At 43.6% G+C, this 20,015-nt stretch overlaps 1 protein-coding gene across 4 annotated transcripts in view; it reads left to right on the top strand.

Moving 5' to 3' along the window:
• The window catches only part of LOC137431381 (uncharacterized), a 118,494-nt gene extending 98,758 nt beyond the window's left edge, over positions 1-19,736 (top strand). For 2 of the 4 annotated variants that reach the window (XM_078781956.1, XM_078781959.1), the window contains exons 4-9: positions 1,707-1,842; positions 1,941-2,127; positions 2,281-2,480; positions 9,808-10,795; positions 10,938-11,102; positions 18,605-19,736. In XM_078781956.1, the coding sequence (XP_078638082.1) occupies positions 1,707-1,842; positions 1,941-2,127; positions 2,281-2,480; positions 9,808-10,061 (777 nt within the window). In that variant the 3' untranslated portion in view covers positions 10,062-10,795; positions 10,938-11,102; positions 18,605-19,736. Of the gene's footprint in view, positions 1-1,706; positions 1,843-1,940; positions 2,128-2,280; positions 2,481-9,807; positions 11,103-18,604 lie in introns of all 4 variants that reach the window. The other 2 variants (XM_078781958.1, XM_078781957.1) reach the window with 2 other exon arrangements.
• The last annotated feature ends 279 nt before the right edge of the window (positions 19,737-20,015 follow it).

Genomic DNA, 20,015 nt, shown 5'->3' with positions numbered 1-20,015 from the left:
TTATTCTTAATTTCATGTTTGTATTACCATCTGTGGATCACAACTGCTGCTCTGTTCTTCTTATCAACGCTTGAGCAACATACAGTCATCATTTTTTGGACAAGGAAAGCTGTCCTGCAAATCCATAGATGCACGGTTGCCATGTTAGAGGGTGACTCTCATTATACTATAGTGACAAGATGGCTGAATGAGTTTTATACATGCCAGAGTATCGACTGATTATGTTCCCAAGTATACACTACTCTCAGACACAACCAATCTGGAAGGGATCTCTTCTTTGGAAAGCATGGTAATGTCTGATTGCCGAATCAAGGTTGCAAGAGATGCAGAATAGTTTAGGTTTTTTCTGTTGGAAGCATCAAAGCCTTTAAGCATTTAACATATTGGCAAATCAACGGTTTTTTACAGATCGATGCATCGAGTGCTAAATCACAACAAGAGAATGGAGTCCAGTACAGAGATGATGGAGCTCTTCACATTGATGCAGCTGTGTTTTTATCACGTCTGATTGTTGGTGATGAGACATGTGGGTTCTCCAAAGGGAACTGCAGACCAAGACTGAATCAATTCATGGAAGCACTGGACATCTCCACCCCTGAATAAGTTCTGCAACAATTCCTCAATCAGTAAAATTAGAGCCAGTATCTTCTGGGGTCCCAAAGGGGAGCTGTCGATCAATTAAATTCTGCACAAAACTACGATCACTGGTCAATATGATGCCTCAGCTGTGTGAAACCATCCGTGAAAAACGTCGGGGGATATTTATACAAGGTGTTCTGCTGCACGACAATGCACCAGTTCACAGGGCCAGAGTTGCACAGGCAGCCATTCTCCAGTGTTGGTTCCAACAGAATCATCGACCCTACAACCTGGATCTGGGCCCAAGTGTTGGCAATTTGTTCCAGCATCTGAAGTTTGAGCTGTGTGGTAAATGTTCTTCAGGCAAATTTTGCTTGACGTCCACTGCTGATGAGAGGTTAAAGGAATAGTCAAAATATTTAGATTTATCAGGGTATTGCTAGTTCAAAGAACAAATGGGTTAAGTGCATTGAGATGAGAGGTGATTACATTGAAAAACTAGAACGGAACTCGATAGAGCGCGTACCTCCACCAGGCTGAAGAGTTTACATTTTGTATCCCACTGATAGGCCGGATCTGCATCCTGACCATTTGTCCTTATCACACGCCAAAATTGAATCGGCTTTTTCTTCGCACCTACCCAACTCATACAGTTTTGTCATAATCCATCCACAACTTTTTGAAATATAATGCTATATATCGTTTTTGGTCCGATCTCTCAATGCTGAAGAATCTTAAATCATTTTTAAAATATCTTATGCAGATCCGGATCTTCATCAAAATCTAATCAATTCATCCTCGCCACACACACCAACCAGTCGTCCTAATCTTGTCCATATCTTTTTGACATGTTTTGCTCACAGACAAACAAACAGACAGGTGTGAAAATATAACTTCCATCCACCTTAGGTGATAAAGGTAATAGAGTTGAAAACTTGTTTTCTTAAAGGTGTATGCTTATATCTCTCTGCATATGTATGTATGTTTGAAACTTCTTGCTTTGGGGTAGAGTGAAGGGTTGAAGAATTATCCAGATCTTTGCCTTCACACCACCACACGCTCTCATCAGGTCACAATTTGAAGGGTCACCATTGCTGCTCGTGCTGATTAAGGGTGTGTTTCTGTAGATTGGTGGTCAGCAAGTGGCTGTTCTACCACTATCTGGGTGTGATGGGACAGTGTTAACAACAACTTCTGCTGGTCATAGTTCAATATCCCCTGCGACCAGTACAACTGCAAGCAGCCAGGTCTCCTCAGGTGCAGGTAAAATGGAAAGAACAAGCTATAGCTATAGTACAAGTGTGACATTTAGTCTGCTGTTTCACCCTTCTTTCCTTCTATCTGCTGCCTTTGTCTCTCAGAGCAGGACGAAGGGGAAGTGAAGTTGGCGTCTGTATCTGTCTCTACAACAGGCGTGACCAACATGTCAGCCACCACAGTTGCAAGTCTGGACCAGAGTCAGCTAAGCTCAGATGTGGCTAGTAACTCTGGAAAACGTTTACGTAGAGTGGCTTGCACCTGTCCAAACTGCCGAGATGGGGAGACCAAGTAAGGGATCAATAAATCCTTAATTGATTTGTCCTAACATTTGGGTCAATGTAAGAAATCAATGCCAGATTATGGAAATTTTACGCACAGACAGGGTAACCAGAGAGACAGTACAAACTAGTAAAAAATGGTGTGACAATCTTATGCACACAGGGTGACCAGAGAGACGGGACGGCGCCGACAGCACATCTGCCACGTGCAGGGCTGTGGGAAGGTCTACGGAAAAACCTCGCATCTGCGTGCGCACCTTCGCTGGCATACTGGTGAGAGGCCATTCGTGTGCAACTGGCTGTACTGCGGGAAGCGTTTCACACGATCGGACGAGCTGCAGAGGCACCTGCGGACGCACACAGGTACAGCATGATAGAGACTTTCCTTGGGCCTTTACTCACAGGTGCTTAAGTGGACAGTGTCAGACTCTTACAATAACTTAAAGCTCCTACTCAGAAGCAAATGCGTCATCCATCATTATGTCAGAATGTTAGATTCTTTGTTATAACCGACAGCAGAGATCTACAGTGCATTCAGAAAGTATTCAGACCCCTTCTCTTTTTTCACATTTTGTTATGTTGCAGCCTTATGTTGAAATCGTTTAAATTCATTTTTACCCTCATCAATCTACACTCAATACCCCATAATGACAAAGAGAAAACAGGATTTTTAGAAAGTTTTGCAAATTTATTAAAAAGAAAAAACTTGAAATATCACATTGACATAAGTTTTCAGACCCTTTGCTATGACACTTGAAATTTGGCTCAAGTGCCTCCCATTTCTCTTGATCATCTTTGAGATGTTTCTACACCTTGATTGGAGTCCACCTGTGGTAAATTAAATTGATTGGACATGATTTGGAAAGGCACACACCTGTCTATATAAGGTCTCACAGCTGACAATGCATATCAGAGCAAAAACCAAGCCATGAGGTCGAAGGAACTGCCTGCAGAGCTCAGAGACAGGATTGTGTCGAGGCACAGATTTGGGAAAGCCTACAAAACAATTTCTGCTGCATTGAAGGTTCCCAAGAGCACAGTGGCCTCCATAATTCTTAAATGGAAGAAGTTTGGAACAACCAGGACTCTTCCTAGAGCTGACTGCTCGGCCAAACTGAGCAATCGGGGGAGAAGGGCCTTGGTAATAGAGGTGACCAAGAACCCGATGGTCACTCTGGCTGAGCTCCAGAGATCCTGTTTGGAGATGGGAGAAACTTCCAGAAGGACAACCATCGCTGCAACACTCCACCGATCTGGGCTTTATGGCAGAGTGGCCAGACGGAAGTCAAACAGTTCAATCTTGGTTTCATCAGACCACAGAATCTTGTTTCTCACAGTCTGAGAGTCCTTTTGGTGCTTTTTTGCAAACTCCAAGCGGGCTTTCATGTGTCTTTCACTGAGGAGAGGCTTCCATCTGCGAAAAGCCTGTCGGGCGGCCAAAGTCCTGGTTGTTCCAAACTTCTTCCATTTAAGAATTATGGAGGCCACTGTGCTCTTGGGAACCTTCAATGCAGCAGAGATTTTTTTTGTCGGCTTCCCCAGATCTGTGCCTCGACATTATCCTGTCTCTGAGCTCTGCAGGCAGTTCCTTCGACCTCATGGCTTGGTTTTTGCTCTGATATGCATTGTCAGCTGTGAGGCCTTATATAGACAGGTGTGTGCCTTTCCAAATCATGTCCAATCAATTTAATTTACCACAGGTGGACTCCAATCAAGGTGTAGAAACATCTCAAAGATGATCAAGAGAAATCGGAGGCACCTGAGCTAAATTTCCAGTGTCATAGCAAAGGGTCTGAATACTTATGTCATTGTGATATTTCAGTTTTTTATTTTTAATAAATTTGCAAAACTTTCTAAAATCCTGTTTTCTCTTTGTCATTACGGGGTATTGAGTGTAGATTGATGAGGGAAAAAATGAATTCAAACGATTTCAGCACAAGGCTGCAACATAACAAAATGTGAAAAATGTGAAGGGGTCTGAATACTTTCTGAATGCACTGTAGGTAGGCGGGTGCAGTTCAGTGCAATTACCTTTTAGTTATAAAACTAAAAGTCAACTCAACAATGGATGTGAGTATGTGAGTTGTCTACCTTCAACGTACCTTTTTCCCTTTTGCTATTTTTTTGAAGAATACTATTTGTGTAATATTTCCGGCCTTTATTTCCTAAATGTAGCTAATTGCCAAAACTACACTGTCTTTCTTTGAGCCTTTAATCATCAATCCTTCCCACCATCCCAATCCTGCTGTATGTTTTCGTCTGTCTGCCCTTGAAATTTTCAAATCAAACCCATTTTGTAATGAGTGTGGGATGGTGGGAAACCCCTCACATCTATACCCTCCCCCACACATAATCTCCTTCACACCCAGGTCCCCACATGCCCATGCCGGCTCCCTCTGCCCGTATCCACTTCCTCATGCCCCGCCACACATCCCCCTCGCCATACCATCTCCATGTTCCCCCACTCCTCATCCCTTCGTGACTCCATCTCTATGTTTCCCCAACCTTTTCCCCACTGCCAAAGTCCTGAGCACTGCCAACATTGCCTCCTCCCTGCCCCTAATTGTTTGGACCTTCAACATCTGAGGCCTCCAATCCAATCTTTACAGATCTATCAAATCCAGGCTGCCATTGACATTATCTACTTAATACGAGTAGAATATTTCCTTCCACAGTATGTCTCCGATTTCTCTGTCTTTCTCCCCGGCAAATGTCTCCTCTGGTTTGACAGGCCTAAACCCCATCCCGGCGGCGAAGTTGCAGTCTACATCAAGAACTCCATTTCTCACTGTCCATGTATTGCTCTCACTCCTCCAAAATCCCACTCCATAAGCACCTCTTGTTTGTTTGTATGCTGTACAATCTGAACAGTGATAATGCCACACATTTTTCTTTTTCAATATGGATCAACTTGTAACCACTCATTCCAACTCTCTCTTTCTCATATGAGGCGATTTCAAATGTCATCATGCCAATTGGCTGGGCATTGGCACCCCTTCAACCTGCCATGGCACTGCAGCAAAGGACTTCTGTGACTGTCAGGAGTTTGACTCCACAGGCCTGAATCAATCTGTGAACATTCCTACTCAGATTTCTGCCAATGACAAATCCTCCCTTCTGAATTTGGTAATAACCAATTTTCCTGCTAACATCTACTGTTCTTCTACTGCTCTAATTGGTTCATCTGATAATGTGCTTGTGAGGGAGTTGCTTCAATTTTGGAGAGTCTCGCAGATCACTCAGGCTGACTCTTAGGGACTGCAAGTTGCCCTTTCAATTAAAGACTGGTCTTCCATCTCCAACTCCCCTCATATTAATGCCACCTGTGAATTCTTCCACAAAAGCTTGCTCACCATTCTGCACAGATTTGTACCATTTAATATGCAGTTATCATACCCATCCTCTCGCCTATGGTACAATGAATCCTGCAGTGAGGAAGTTGCCTTAAACCAACTTGGCTTCTCTTCGTGAAAGGCAAATCTGACCATAGGCAACCTCAGATCATTCAACAAGGCCTGTGACAAGTTGTGTGTCCTCTCTCAGGCGAGCCAGGAAACAGTTGGCCAACCTCTAGGCTGAACTTTCAAACTTGTCACGTTCCTAAAATATCTGGTGGCTTCTTGTTAAGTCTATCTCTGGACTCCCCTCCATCACTTCCTTCATTTGAAATGGCACCACATCCAACTCTGCTAATGAGAAAGCCAAATGCCTCAATTCTGTATTTCCTTCCAAATCTCGCGTACCCAACGCTCCCTGTGCCTTCCTTACCCTCTCATATCCATTTACTCCTGGACACTGTCTTTCTCACATGAGAAGGTGGAGACTTTCTGGCAATCCTCGACTCTATTTCCGCAACAGGCCCAGAGGGCATCAGCGCACGTGTCCTCATAATCTGCCCTGCCAGCCTTGCACATCCTCATTCTGCTCTGTTCACCCTAAATATAATTTGCTCTCGTTCACCTGCTGTCTACAGGGAATTCCATCAACATCACATCAACAACATCAACATCACATCAACAACACAAGCAGTGAAAAAACAGATTCTCTTAACTCCAGGCCTATTCGGTTACTTCCATTTATAAGCAAAGTCATGAAATCCATCATCACAGTTGACAACAAATCATTCCTTTTCTCCAATGGCCTCATCTCAGATCATCAATTCAGATTCAGACCAGGTCACTCCACTCTGGACATATACTCTCCCAACAATGGATGGAGGCCCTCAATCATAGACATGACATCAGGGCTGTCTCTGGACATATCTCAAGCATTTGACACAGTCACCAAACTTTCTCACCAAAGTCACCAAAAAAGTCACCAAACACCCCACCCTGGTCACCAAACTTTCTACCTTGGGCATCCAAGGCCACCTCCTCATCAGACCTTGATGGAATTAGAAGCTTGTCCAACACTTGGAATATGTCTTTCAACCCTAACAAATCCCACACACTCACTCTGACTCTCCGAAAGAACATCTGGTGAACTCTCCCATATACTCTACTTCCTTAACAAACCTCTTGAAGAAGTTCAGTCACTCAAACTTTGGGCCTCATATTGGGCTTTGGGCCTGACCATCACCCATGATATTTCTTGGGCAAACGACATAATCCAAAATGGCCTCTAAAGCAAGATGCTGACTGGGCATTCTTCGTAGTGCATCTATCTTTGCTAAAAGTCTATCTTTTGATGATAAAGTTGGTCTATCTTTGCTAACTTGATGGAATACTGCTCTCCCCTTTGGGCTGATGCCTTTACCTCACCCTTGGTACCGTGGAAACTAAGCCCCTTAAAATCATTGGAATATTTTGTGATGAAGCCTCCCTCTGAGCCTGTTAATCTCGCCTTGCAGATAGGTGAGTGGCCTCTATCTTATACCACCTCCTTTCTGGTCTTGCACCCTCTACACTTTAATTTTCCTTAACTCCTCCCACCGCCCCTTTTGTCCTCATCCCTCTAAGGTTTCTGCATGGTGCATGCATTCCGGTAGCAACTCACTTCTGGTGAAACCCAGAATATCCAGGTTCACTGTTCACCTTTACTCATTTGTTTACTTTTGCCTGTGGGACCAACTTCCTCAGTATGTTCAATCCCATTCTTCCCTCTGGGGCTTCAAGATGGCTGTTCACCAACATGTCAAGTAATCCCCCACCCATAATCATGATATTTTTATACCCTTATTAACCCTCCCAAGACCCCAACCACACCCCATACTTTCCAGGTTATTGTGTCCCCCCTCACCCTCACCATCTTCCTCACTCTCTTTTTTCATGTTTTGTCCCATTTCTCTTTCATCCCCAGTTTTCCCTTCCTCTGCTTGCTGTGTTTGGCCTTCTGTTTTGTATGTGCAACCCCCTGTGTCCTTTCGTTGGATCTCTTTACCTTGCTGTTGATGTGTTTCTCCCCTGTCCATGATGGTCTTCTTCTTCTTTTATGTTCTGGTTCATTCTGTTCTCACCCTCCATGAGCCTCGAATTTGTATTAAAACGAAATACTGCGGCAGATCACTGTTGTACTTTTACTAGTCAGAATTGGTTGTCTTTGGCCAAGGTGTACATGCTTTTTATGGGCATAAGTACCCCAGACACCTGCGTGTCTGACTGGTCCGACTGAGATTGCCATCATTGTTGATGTAGGTAGTTAGGCAGACAAGTGTATACCATAGATGGGCCTGTTTGAGAGCAGCGCGAAAGCTGTTTTGGCATGTGCAGAGTATTTCACAGAGAGTTTGTTGGGATATGCATTGTGGTGTTTTCCCCGTTGCTTTCACCATGCTGAGTTAGACCAAGATTTAGGTCATTCTGAGATGGAAGGAATTCTACAACAGCCACATGATTGCAGAACTGTTTGCATCAGCCAACTGACAAGTATCCACTCTGATTGAACCATTCACCAATTTACTATATCTGTAATCTTGCAGGATGGCCTAGGCCCTGGAGGTACACATACTCGCTTCTGAGCTGTCTAGCCTAGGTTTGAATCTCGGCCCGGCTACAAAATGTCATCCTGATTACTCACAGGCAGGGCGAGGCATCAATGTATGTGCCATGCCTCAGATGGCCATGTTAAACTGGATGTCTTGTCTGCCAGTATTAGTTGATGGATGTTAAAGATCCCCACGGTATCCTTCAGGAAGAGTGGGCGAGCTATTGCAGGCAACCTGAACAAATTACAAACTACTGCTGGGAAGGCAATAGCAAACCACCCAGTGTAACCATTGCTCAGGGAGCTGCTTTGGCGGAATCGGCTTCCTGTAACGAGTATGGTACATCAGATATCAAATAAAAATTACAAATGAATAGCGAAAGCAAAACAAAAACTGAAAAGGAATTTAAAGCCGCTTAAAAACAATAGACACTGACATGTAGAGAGGAGGGGGAGCTGGGGAGGGAGGGGGATGTGAGGGAAGGGAAAGGGGAGTGGGGGAGGGACAGGGGAGTGGGGGAGGAACAGGGGAGTGGGTGAGAGAGAGAGTGCGGGATGGTGGAGAAAGGGGCGAGAGGGGGTTGGGAATACTTTTGCTAGCTTTTCCCGTCACTTGAGATGGGTAATCTTCCTACTCTACATGTATATTTGTCAACTTACTCGTACAATTTGCAGTTATTTTGTGTTAATTGTTATTAGTTGATGTTGTATAGCCCCTGACAAGCCTCAGACAGACCGGTTCTCTTGAACAGGCCCACGACACAGAGACAATGGATCTCCCAGGAACGACCCAGAGATCCCTACCATCCAAGATGGTGTATCCCCACCTTTGTGAAGCCAGGGCCACAAGAGAGAGAGGGCAAGAGAGAGACAAGAGGGAGTGGGACGGTCCATAGGGACTGATGGGTGCTTTGACCATGGGTGCACTGCCCTGCCGAATAAGGGTAGCAGGGAAGAGTGGGCAAGCTTTGTTGGGAGGTACATCCACCGCTAAGAGGCGTCCCTGATACTTGCATTCTTATTAGTTGAAATAAGTTCTGCTTTGAATTACACCAGGAAGTGTGTAAAGAGTTACAGATGTATGTTTACTGTATCTTGAGGCATCCCCATGTCTGTCTAATCACATTCCTCCCTCCATGCACCTCGTCGCTATCTTGTGTCGTCCCTCATTTTCTAGTCATTATCTTCTTCTTCCTGCTAATCTCCTGCCATGAGCTGCCTTTTTATGCTTCTGCCAACGAAGTCGCCGGAGGCATTATGTTTTTGGGTTGGCTGTCTGTCCGTCCGGCCGTCCGTGATAGGTTTTTGTTACCGTGATAACTTGAGAATGGCTGAAGGGATACAAGTTAAACTTGGTACAAGTATGTACAAGCCAATTAGATTATGGGGTCAAGAGGTCAAAGGTCAGAAGTCCCGTTAGGTAAAATTTTTGGTACTGTGCTTGTGAACCAGTGATGGGATTTTGACCAAACTTGTTATACGTGTATATTATGATGAAAAGATTAACTCATTAGATTTCTGCATCAAAGGTCAAAGATCAGAGAGTACTTGTACCAAGGTCATTTCAGGTAAAAATGTGATACTTGAGAATAGCTGAAGGGATTTGACTTAAACTTGGCACAAGTATGTATAATGATGTAATAATGTGGGCGGAGGCATATCGGTCGACGTCTTGACGTCGAAGAGTGCAGTTCTAGTTCTTACAGATGACTGTTGACTGTCCGCTTGTTCCCTTCTGTGCAATGGATTTTGCATGCTGCTTATGCAGGTGAAAAGCGGTTCGGCTGCCCAGAGTGTGGAAAGCGCTTCATGAGAAGTGACCACCTGAGTAAACATCAGAAAACCCATCTCAACAAGAAGACCACGTTGGGACTTGTGGTGTCTGGAGGAGCAGATGACGCGCCTGTGGTCGACGCTAAAGTAGCCGACATGAATGACATTTTGGCTGCGGCTGGCCTCGTGACATTGACGAGTACTCCTGAGACCACTGGCCTACCTGTCACGGAGGTTATGCAAGGCTGAACTCATTCTGTCTCCATCTCTCTCGATTTATATCTATCTCTTTGTATCTATCTCTATCTATCTATCTGAGTCTATTTCCCCAATCCATCAACTCGTCTTATTTCACACCCTACTCCTTTGAGTTATATGCTTCCTCCTTTCCCTTCCTGCTTTTTCAATGTACTGTTTTGGTGTTTTGCAGTTCTCTTCTTGAGAAAAAAGAAAGGTTCCTCCTTTCCCTTCCTTCTTGAAAAAAAAAGCAGTTCTCTTCTTCTTCTTGAGAAATTCTGTTCTTGAGTACGGTGTTGTTTTCGTTGTTGATACGCGTGCGTCGAGTTGAACTTTTGGTTTTGAGCAATTTTAGTAACGGCTTGTGAACCACTTTAGATGAACTCACACACGTGATTTGAACGTCTTTGATGGGAACGTTTTTACATCATTTGGGCATTCACGTTCGAGTGTAAAAAGCCACAGTTTGTGGCACATCGACTTTTATAGCATCTCATCGAATTGCTGCAACCATTTCTAAATATTTATATTAAAAGGTTGTGGTGTTTGGGTGTAGCGTGTTTATTAGTTGCTGAGTTTGCATTTTTCATTCTCACGCTTGTGTGGAGCTTGTACTCTACTTTGTGTCCATATTGTACCACGAGGACATCCATTTCACCTTTTGCTTACAGTTACCCATTTCCTTTCATTTCCTTGTTCCTTACATTCCAGCCCTTTCCAGAAAAGTGACTATCAATCTTTTGCAGGTAAGGAAGTGACTGTAATTCCCAATTTTTTTTTTTTAAACATTGTTATCGCACTGTGTGTTGTGAAGGTCAGGTTCCTCATGTACTTTCACCCAGTACTTTCACACAGTTTTGCTATCGCGTTTTCTTGTTCATTTGGCAGGTGAAATAGTTGAAGCCTGTGGCCTGTAACGTACCACGAGCTGTTGAGTGCAGGCAGAACAATCGGTACAAAGGGTGAGGGAGTCGGGGACTCCATCACGGGTTTCACCACTAAAGACAGGAAAAGCTTCAGTTCGTGCGATGGATCTTGTCCTGCCCACTCAAGGCGAGAAAAAGCTAATGCTTTCCGCACCTCGAAAGGCCGGAGTACACCTGCACAGACATGATGGTTTTGCTACACAACCTTTAGGTTATACAGCTTCCTGATTGCGAAAGAATATGATTTGGAGTTCACCCCGAAGGAGGGGAAGCTTGCACTTTGTAATTGTCGATAAAGACCTTAGCATTATGGGAGATGATCTTAACACCGAAGAAAGATGTGACCTGAAATCGTTGGGCCTAGTTCAGCTCGTGAAGGGGGTTTCCTACAAAACGTCACAAAAGTTATGTCTCGTCTTTTTTTATTCTTTCATTAACCGTTTTTGGGGGGGACGTTCGATCTCGACTTCCACTTGGTGTTCCAACCTTTCTGATTTCATTCCTCTCTAACTTTTGACTGAGTTATTAAAATACCTATTCGAACAAAGTCCAGAGCAGGTGGATTTGTAAAGGAAATTTAAAAATGTAAAATTCACAATACGAACGAGTAATTCATTGTACGTGACACTCCACCGTGCATTGTTAGAAACTCCCGAGTATTGGGATCATTTTTACCCAGTTGTGGGTTCAACTAATCCAAGCATATCGGGGTGTTTCCATCCCACCTTCATCCGAATTAGGAGCATATTTCCACTATCGGAACAGATGGCAATAATGTCTGCAAATATGCTAGGTTAATCTCAGGGAGAGGAACACTCGAGTTTGCCAAGGCCTGTGACTTGCCTCTAGCATCTAGGCTCACCTAGTTTGCCAAGGCCTGCATTGGCAGACAATTCGAACGAGAGGTTAATTTAAGTCTACCACTGAGGTTACAGTTTAATTTGTAACTTATCTTTCACCATCTTCGTTAGGGATTTCTTAAACATTTTAGATTAGAGCGAAAAGTGCTTTAAACTTGGCATTTTGCAGTTTATCATGCTCTGCTGCTCTGGCTCAATAAATTAGTCTGAACACTCAATGCAGTAAGAGAGAGGACTTTTGATTTCCTGTGTTTTGCCAAACCTTCATAGTACAAAGACCAACGTGATAATGATGTATATTTTATCCAGAGAGACAAGATCCGTTTTTGGTGTAAAACTCAAAAGGTGTGCTTGTAAAGGATTGTGGACCGGAAATCACTTGTATGTATAACAAAGTATAATTTTTTTATAAAGCAGGTGCATGACATCACCCACTACTGGATCACCGAACTCTACATTTTCCACCATCGTTAGAATGTTATTCCACATTTCCACAGATGATTTCCCCAATTCTGCCAAATTGTTGCACAAGTACACCTCCACAAAACTACGATTACCGCACCATCCCAACATTCACTTGTCATCCTCATCAGAGTGCGTGCCTAACAAGGCCTCCGTGCTTCTCCACAGATCCTTGGCGTTGACATCTAACACACGGACGCTAAGGACCTGGTCTGCAGATGCCGTTTTCATGGACTTGTAGTTATGGCATTGAAATTCCAATCCTCTCGTGTTTTCATTCCCCAGTCCAGATTATCCATCGCAAAGATGTGAGGGGTCTGTCCTACACAAGATGTGTTTTCTGGAATATACACCTTGTCCTCTTGCACCTGCTGCATGATGGTCGCACATTGACAAGTGAGCTTGTACTGTAGACTTGCGTAGTTTATCACCTGACCTAGTCTGTCGTTCCGTGTGATACGAGACTCGCTTTGTGCTTGATTGTACAGGTGGTAGGAAGGTGCAATATCCGATGGACGAGGTACACCAGATGCATGTTGCAGTACTTGTCGCGACACATTAAGTGCCTTCTCCTTTATTGGCTCATCTATTTCCTCTCCTTCAGACTTTTCTTTCGAAGGTTTACCTTCCTTATAATCCCAGATCAGCATAGCTGTGAAGTTGGAGGGGAAATCGGGGAACATTTTGTCACTGGAAGCAAAAGATGTGTCCTTTCTCTTTTACACTCCTTGAAATCTTCTCTGTGTATCATATCACACCAACAAGAGGAACAACAGATGCACAGATGAAGGCAGCTTCACTGCTTTGGATACTAATGGAAACTCTCTTATCAAATTGCTGCTGTATTATAAATTGTAGAGTACTAGATTGGTACGTGTCCGCACTTTTAGTCCCTAGCTCCCAGAGAATGTCTCTTCACTGGCCGCGGTGATCTGGAAACCGCAAGACTTGAACGATGGCCTCCTCTGCTCAGAAAGAAAGCAACTTTGGGAGGTTTCTGTGTGGGGAACCTATCGGATGCATCGTAGGTGATAGCCAGGTTGGGTCCTTGACCAAGCGGTCTTAGAAAGATGGACCCTTCACTCGTCCCCCACCTCTGATTGCACTGTGTCGAAACCTTATCAGTTGTCTCTTTGCCTCACCTTTTATCACAGATAACAGGTGCAGTCTTTTCATCAGACAATGGGTTCATGCAATAGGTATACATGGTAGACTTCTGAAGAGGAGCTCCGTCCAGGCTGGCTGAAAACTGCAGTAGGCATCTACGCTTCTCGTCCACACTTAAACACCCATCGGGAGTCTTATGATAGTATCCTCCTGTCGAGAGATCATGACCTGCAGAACTTGTTCTCTTTGTTGTGGATTGCACATTATGAAGTATTTCGATTACTCGACCTTGATGTGTGATGCCATTTGAGTCATCGACTATTGTTTCTCTCCATGTCTTGTTTGCTCGCTGTTAATTTTTTTAATGGTGATCTTTCAAACTCCACCATTTAGCGACTGGCTGGCCGATTTATCACGGTCATCTGCAACAACAAAGTCACATATCGGTAACACGAGTGGAATATGAAGCACAGCTCCTCCATGCAATATTTCAAGCATGGGTAGAGTTCTACAACCGTGTCACTACCGATCAAGCAAAGATGTCATCATTGGCTGAACAATCAAATGTTTCCATCTTTGTGAATGTTGATAAATATCCTCACGTGGATGTGCTGTATACCATCTGACGGTAAATGACAGACTTTGTACTTTCGTTTAATTAGGGAAACCATTGAGGAAAATACAAGTTGATCGAGTGGTTGAAGTGGAAATTCCCGGATATATGTGGTGATGTGATTGTGTTGATGAGTTTCAGACTTCCTGTAACTAGTTGGCAAGGTTGTGCACCTGTGTTTTGATATTAGGTATACAGTCGTGGCCAAAAATATTGGCACCCTTGCACTTTTTTCAAATAATGCACCATTTCTTCCAGAACATTGTTGAAATTAAAAAAAAAATTGGTATCCACATATGTATTTCTTTGCTTTGCAGTGGAACAAAATAAAAAAGCTGAAAAAATTACTAAATCTGAGCTTATTCCACACAGAAATCCTAAAATGGTCCGGACAATATTATTGACACCTTTTAGAGCCGTGGTTCCCAACCTGTGGGTCATGGTGTATTTCTCGGGGGGCCATGAGGTAATTTGAACCATACTAAAAATGAAATATTGTTGTTCTTTTTTGAATATTTTTTTGACTTTGATATTTTTTATTTTTTTTCCAATTGCAGATTTGACGTTATGGCTTCTGGGAGTAAAATAAGAAAGTATCTTGACGAATACATAAAGCTTGGATTCACGTCCATTACCGTGTCTGGCCAAGAGAAACCACAATGTGTGCTGTGTCACAAGGTTTTGAGTACTGAATCCATGAGGCCATCCAAGTTGAAGTTGCACCTCGAGACAAACCACGCACAACATGCAAAGCAGGATCCCGAATTTTTCAAGTGGCATGAAAGAAATTTAAAGTGACAGAAGTTGGATGAGGGAGGAGCTTTTCAACAACAAAATGTAGCAACTGTCCAGGCTTCATATGAAGTTTCTCTTGAAATTATTGCAAAGAAGAAAAAAACCCCACTCGATTGGGGAGACACTCATCAAGCCTTGTACCCTCCTCATTGTCGAACGGGTTCTCGGCAAGGCAGAGGCTCGCAAAGTTGAACAGGTGTCTTTATCGAATAACACAGTGCAGCATCGTATCTGTGACATGTCGGAAGATGTGAAACCACAGATCATCAATGAGATTAAGGCGGCGCCTTTCGGCTTGTTTTCTTTTCAACTTTATGAATCGACCGATGTTAGTTCCTGCTCCCAGCTGCTGGAATTTGTTTGCTATGTCAAGGGAGATGATATCAAGGAAGTATTCTCGTTCTGCAGTGCCCTGGAAACAACGACAAAAGCTAACGACGTCATGGAAAAAATGAAGTTGTTCTTCGATGCGGGAGGAATTCAGTGGGAGAATGTATGCGGTGTCTGTACTGACGGTGCTCCTGCCGTGCTTGGTTCCAAATCCGGATTCCAAGCAAAAGTGAAGATGCTGGCACCACAAGCGAAAGGAACCCCCACTGTGTGATTCATTGCTACGCCCTGGCTTGTAAGACTCCCTCTCTCATTGAAGAAAGTTCTTGAAGTCGTAATCAAGATTGTTAACGACATCAAGGCAGGGGCTCTCAACACCCAAATGTTCAAGGAGCTGTGCAAAGACATGAACGTGGAACATGAAACGTTGCTGTACTATACTGCTGTACGCTGGCTTTCGAAAGGGAATGTTCTGAACCGCGTCTTTGAACTTCGTGCGGAAGTCAAACATTTCTTTAATCTTCAAGGGAAACATGACCTCCTGCAGCATTATGATGAATAATTGTGGAACGAATGACTTGCTTATCTTGCTGACATTTTCGAGCAGCAGAACCAGCTGAACCTCAAGCTCCAAGGAAGAGCGACTAATATTATTCTTTTCCATGATCATCTCAGAGGATTTGTTGCCAAGCTCCAAAACTGGCACAGGAAAGTGAACACAGGAAACATTGCTTTGTTTAAAAGAATGTCTGAATTGCAAGACAGCATGGGAAAAGAGCTTGATCCCGTACTGAAAAATGACATTCTTGAGCATCTGCAGTCACTGGAGCTAGAATTTCATAAGTATTTTCCTGATTTAGATGACAATGAGGCAAAGATTGTGAGGAATCCTTTTTCCGTCAACCTTTGCGTGGAGAGCATGCCGGAGGCAATGCAAGATGAATTCTTGGATCTCTGAAACAATTCATTTGCCAAAGACACATTCGAAGAGAAGAGCTTGACGGAGTTTTGGGTGGGAATGGGTCGCTACCCTAATATCAGCCAGATAGCTATCCGGGTGCTTCTGCCATTCTCGTCTACCTATCTCTGCAAAGCGGGGTTTTCCACGCTGTTGAATATCAAATCGAAACAGCGTAATCGGCTCCACGTGGAAGATGACCTCCGCTGTGCCCTGACTGTGACTCAACTACGGATACCCCAATTGGTAGCTAAAATGCTATTTCAGCCATCCCACTGAGTTTTTAATTCACTTTTACGGCGCATGCACCGCGTCTCTAATGTTGATTACCTGAGTTGTTGTCGAATTGAGTTTCTTTTTGTGAGATTATAACACACCGTTAAATACAGACACAACAGAGGTTTTTAGTTTTCACATATTCTTGACTTGGAACCTTTTCATACTGTTTTCTTGTGTGACAGTTCTACTTTATGCTGTCCATAGTGTTGCTACTGACAATATTAAAATCACATATCAAACATGCATCATTCGAGCAAAGTTGCTTTGTTTGCTTCTTCCAAAAACGATGTAGTTGGGAGCCAGTAAGGAACAGAAAAAAACTATGGAACTAAATGTTGATGTTGGCTACTTGGAATTCCTCATTTTCTGTGTAATAATTTACCAATTCTCATACAAACAAAATAGCCAATTAAAGGAAAAAACACCTCTCAAAATGCACCACAGAGCATCTAGAAATCAAAAAGTTTCTGGGGGGAATGCCTCCAGACCCCCCTAGCCTGCTTACACGCGCTCCGCCGCTCGACCCTCGCGAAATGGAGGGGGGTGCTGGGGATGTGCTCTGGGAGCCAAGGAGGCCATAACACAAAAAATGTTGGGAACTCCTGTTTCAGAGGTTGTTAGAAACAATTAGATTTCAAGCAGGTGATTCTCCTTTACATTGGAATAGAACTCACCTATGGTGAGTTGCAGGTGCCTGAAATATCAAAATCACTCGTTCAACCAGTTTGAATAGAGAAAAGGAGACATTCTGCTGTTTTGTGTCACTGTGTGTACCGCAATGAGCATGGAGAAAAGAAAGAAAACCAGAGAATTATCTGAGGAGGACAGACACAAGATTGTAGCCAAGCATGGACAATCTAAAGGCTACAGGTCCATCTCCAGAGAGCTTGATGTTCCTGTGTCCACTGTACGCAATGTTATCAGGAAATTTAAGGTCCATGGCACTGTAGCCAACCTCCCTGGACATGGCCGCAAGAGAAAACTTGATCGAAGATTGAAACGAAGGATTGTTCTAATGGTGGAGAAAGCACCTCAATGAACTGCCAAACAGATTCAAGCTGTCCTTCAGACACAAGGTACGACAGTTTCAACTCACACCATCTGTCACCAACTCAATGAAAGGGGGTTCTATGGAGGACCCCACTGCTGAGAGAGAGACATAAGAAATCCTGACTGGAGTTTGCCAAAACACACCTGAACAATCCAATATCCTTCTGGGAGAATGTCCTTTGGACAGATGAGACCAAATTAGAGCTTTTTTGGTAAAGCACATCATCTATATGTTTACAGAAAAAAAAATGAAGCCTTCATAGAAAAGAACATCTTCCCAACAGTCAAATATGGAGGAGGTTCAGTGATGTTTTGGAGTTGCTGTGCTGCCTCTGGCACTGGGAGCCTTGAATGTGTGTGTGGCGTTATGAAATCAGGAGATAGCCAAGGCATTTTGGAGGGCAATGTTCAACCCAGTGTCAGAAAGCTGGGTCTCCATCGAAGGTCATGGATCTTGCAGCAGGACAATGACCCCAAACACACTTCAAAAAGCACCCAGGAATGGTTCAAGACAAAACGCTGGACCGTTCTGAAGTGGCCAGCAATGAGTCCAGATATAAATCCCATTGAAGACCTGTGGGGAGATCTGAAAACAGCAGTTGGGAGATGGCACACTTCAAATCTGGGAGAACTGGAGCAGTTTTCACAGGAAGAGTGGGTCAAAATGCCAGTAGAGAGGTGTAGGAAGCACATTCATGGTTACGGGAAGTGCTTGACTGCAGTTATTTTGTCCAAAGGCCGTTCTACCAAATATTAAGTCGAGGGTGTCAATAATTTTGTCATTTCCATTTCTTTTTATTTTCTGATTTAAAATAATATATTAAGTTTCGAATTAAAAACAAAGGTTCTGTAATATTAACAGTGAAATAAATACTTGTGGAGACCAAATACTTTTGTCAATGTCAACTTATTTTTAGAGAAAATTGTGGGTTATTTGAAAAAAGTGCAAGGGTGCCAATATTTTTGGCCACGACTGTACATCAAACTGATTCCTGGGCCACAAGCTTTTACAGCATACCTTTTTGGGTCTACCTCTCTGACACCCTGGGTGTTTTGGGGTTTTTCATGTTAAAAATAACCTTTGGTGATGTCATCAACTCATGCCCCATTCACATTGAATACTGGTGTGGTGGAGGTGGGGACTGTTTGTAATGTTCTTCTTCTTTTGTATGCAGCACATGGTTGTGAGTAGCATCATTGGCTGAGGGTGCTGATGTAAGCACTCTGTCGTTTAGGGCAGGAATTTGTTCAGGGTGCCGGCGGTAACTCACCTACTCTTCGTGAAGGACACCGGATGTTTACCGTTCAACAACTACTGTCGGCAGACGGGTCGCCCAGTCTAACGTCCATCCCAGGGACAGCACACATATCGATGCATCGCCCTGCCTGCGAGACACCAGGATGGTAGTTTGTAGCTGGGTCGAGATTCTAATCCAGGCTAGCCAGCGCAGGCGAGTGTGTGTATCTCGAGGCCATCCTACCAGCCCAGTTTGTGATGTAAGATGTTCCCTTCGTGTGATTGGCTACAGTGGAACGAGTTCACCATCTTCGTTACATCACCAGTGTTTGATTGTAATTGTTTGATTACACCTTCATTACTCCTTTCTGTCTAGTGGGACACACAACAGGTTCACCTTCATTTTGTCATTTCACCTCAAGCCGTGCGTTGTACACACCCGTCGTTTCCCATACTTTGTATATGCTGTTTGTAGTTGCTAAAATGGAATCCTAATGTTTCTTCTTTGATTGCGTTAACAGCACAAACACAAGAAGCACATTCTCTGAATCCCTGTCGGTTGTGCATTTCCACGAGTTTAAGAATGTTGGGTCAACGGTTTCTTCAATCAAACTTTATAAAAGTTTCTTTTTCAAAAAGAGTTCATATCATTCCCATTCTCTTGCACTTATTAGTTTATTTGTATAAATGGGAAGTTTACACGTTTTCCTGCAATAGTAAGAATCAAAATCATACAAATAGCCAATAAAACGGTTTTATCAATGTCGGTGGAAATGCAAACATATGATGCCTTAACTACTCATCACTGTGCACACACTTTTAGTGTAGACTTTGTATATGCAGCACTCTGTGGGTGAGTTTGTAAATGTGTTCATATATTGTTTATTGCATCGTGACGTTTGACTCTTTTTGCGGCTTCTCCGTCATGCTGCTCCGCACAAGCCCATGGTATGATCCAGTGGGACCACATGATGGTAGAAAAAGTTTCGATTTGCGATACAATTAAGCGTTTGGTAAGTTGTGGTATTCATTGCACCGTTTGCGAATAAAATATTCGTTTTGTAACAATCGATTGGACTTTGACTGAGTTTGTGGAAGTATCATGACACATTTATGACACATTTATGACACATTTATGACACACATGACACACATATCATGACACATGACACATCGACTTCCGGGTTCGGTTGCGAGAGGACGCTGGCGTTGCATATTCGCCGCTTCTCCGACTGGATGGATGTACAGGGTCTGCTTCTACCTTTCTGACCTGACATCTCACACCTGTCCTGCCTTTTCACACCCGCACGTGCCGCGTGTTCTCCGGCTGGATAACGGAATCTGCTTTT

This window comes from Myxine glutinosa, chromosome 7 (assembly GCF_964187855.1).
Source record: "Myxine glutinosa chromosome 7, kmMyxGlut1.1, whole genome shotgun sequence".
In the NCBI taxonomy this organism is placed as follows: Eukaryota; Metazoa; Chordata; class Myxini; order Myxiniformes; family Myxinidae; genus Myxine; species Myxine glutinosa.
This window is presented reverse-complemented; position numbering and strand designations above follow the sequence as displayed.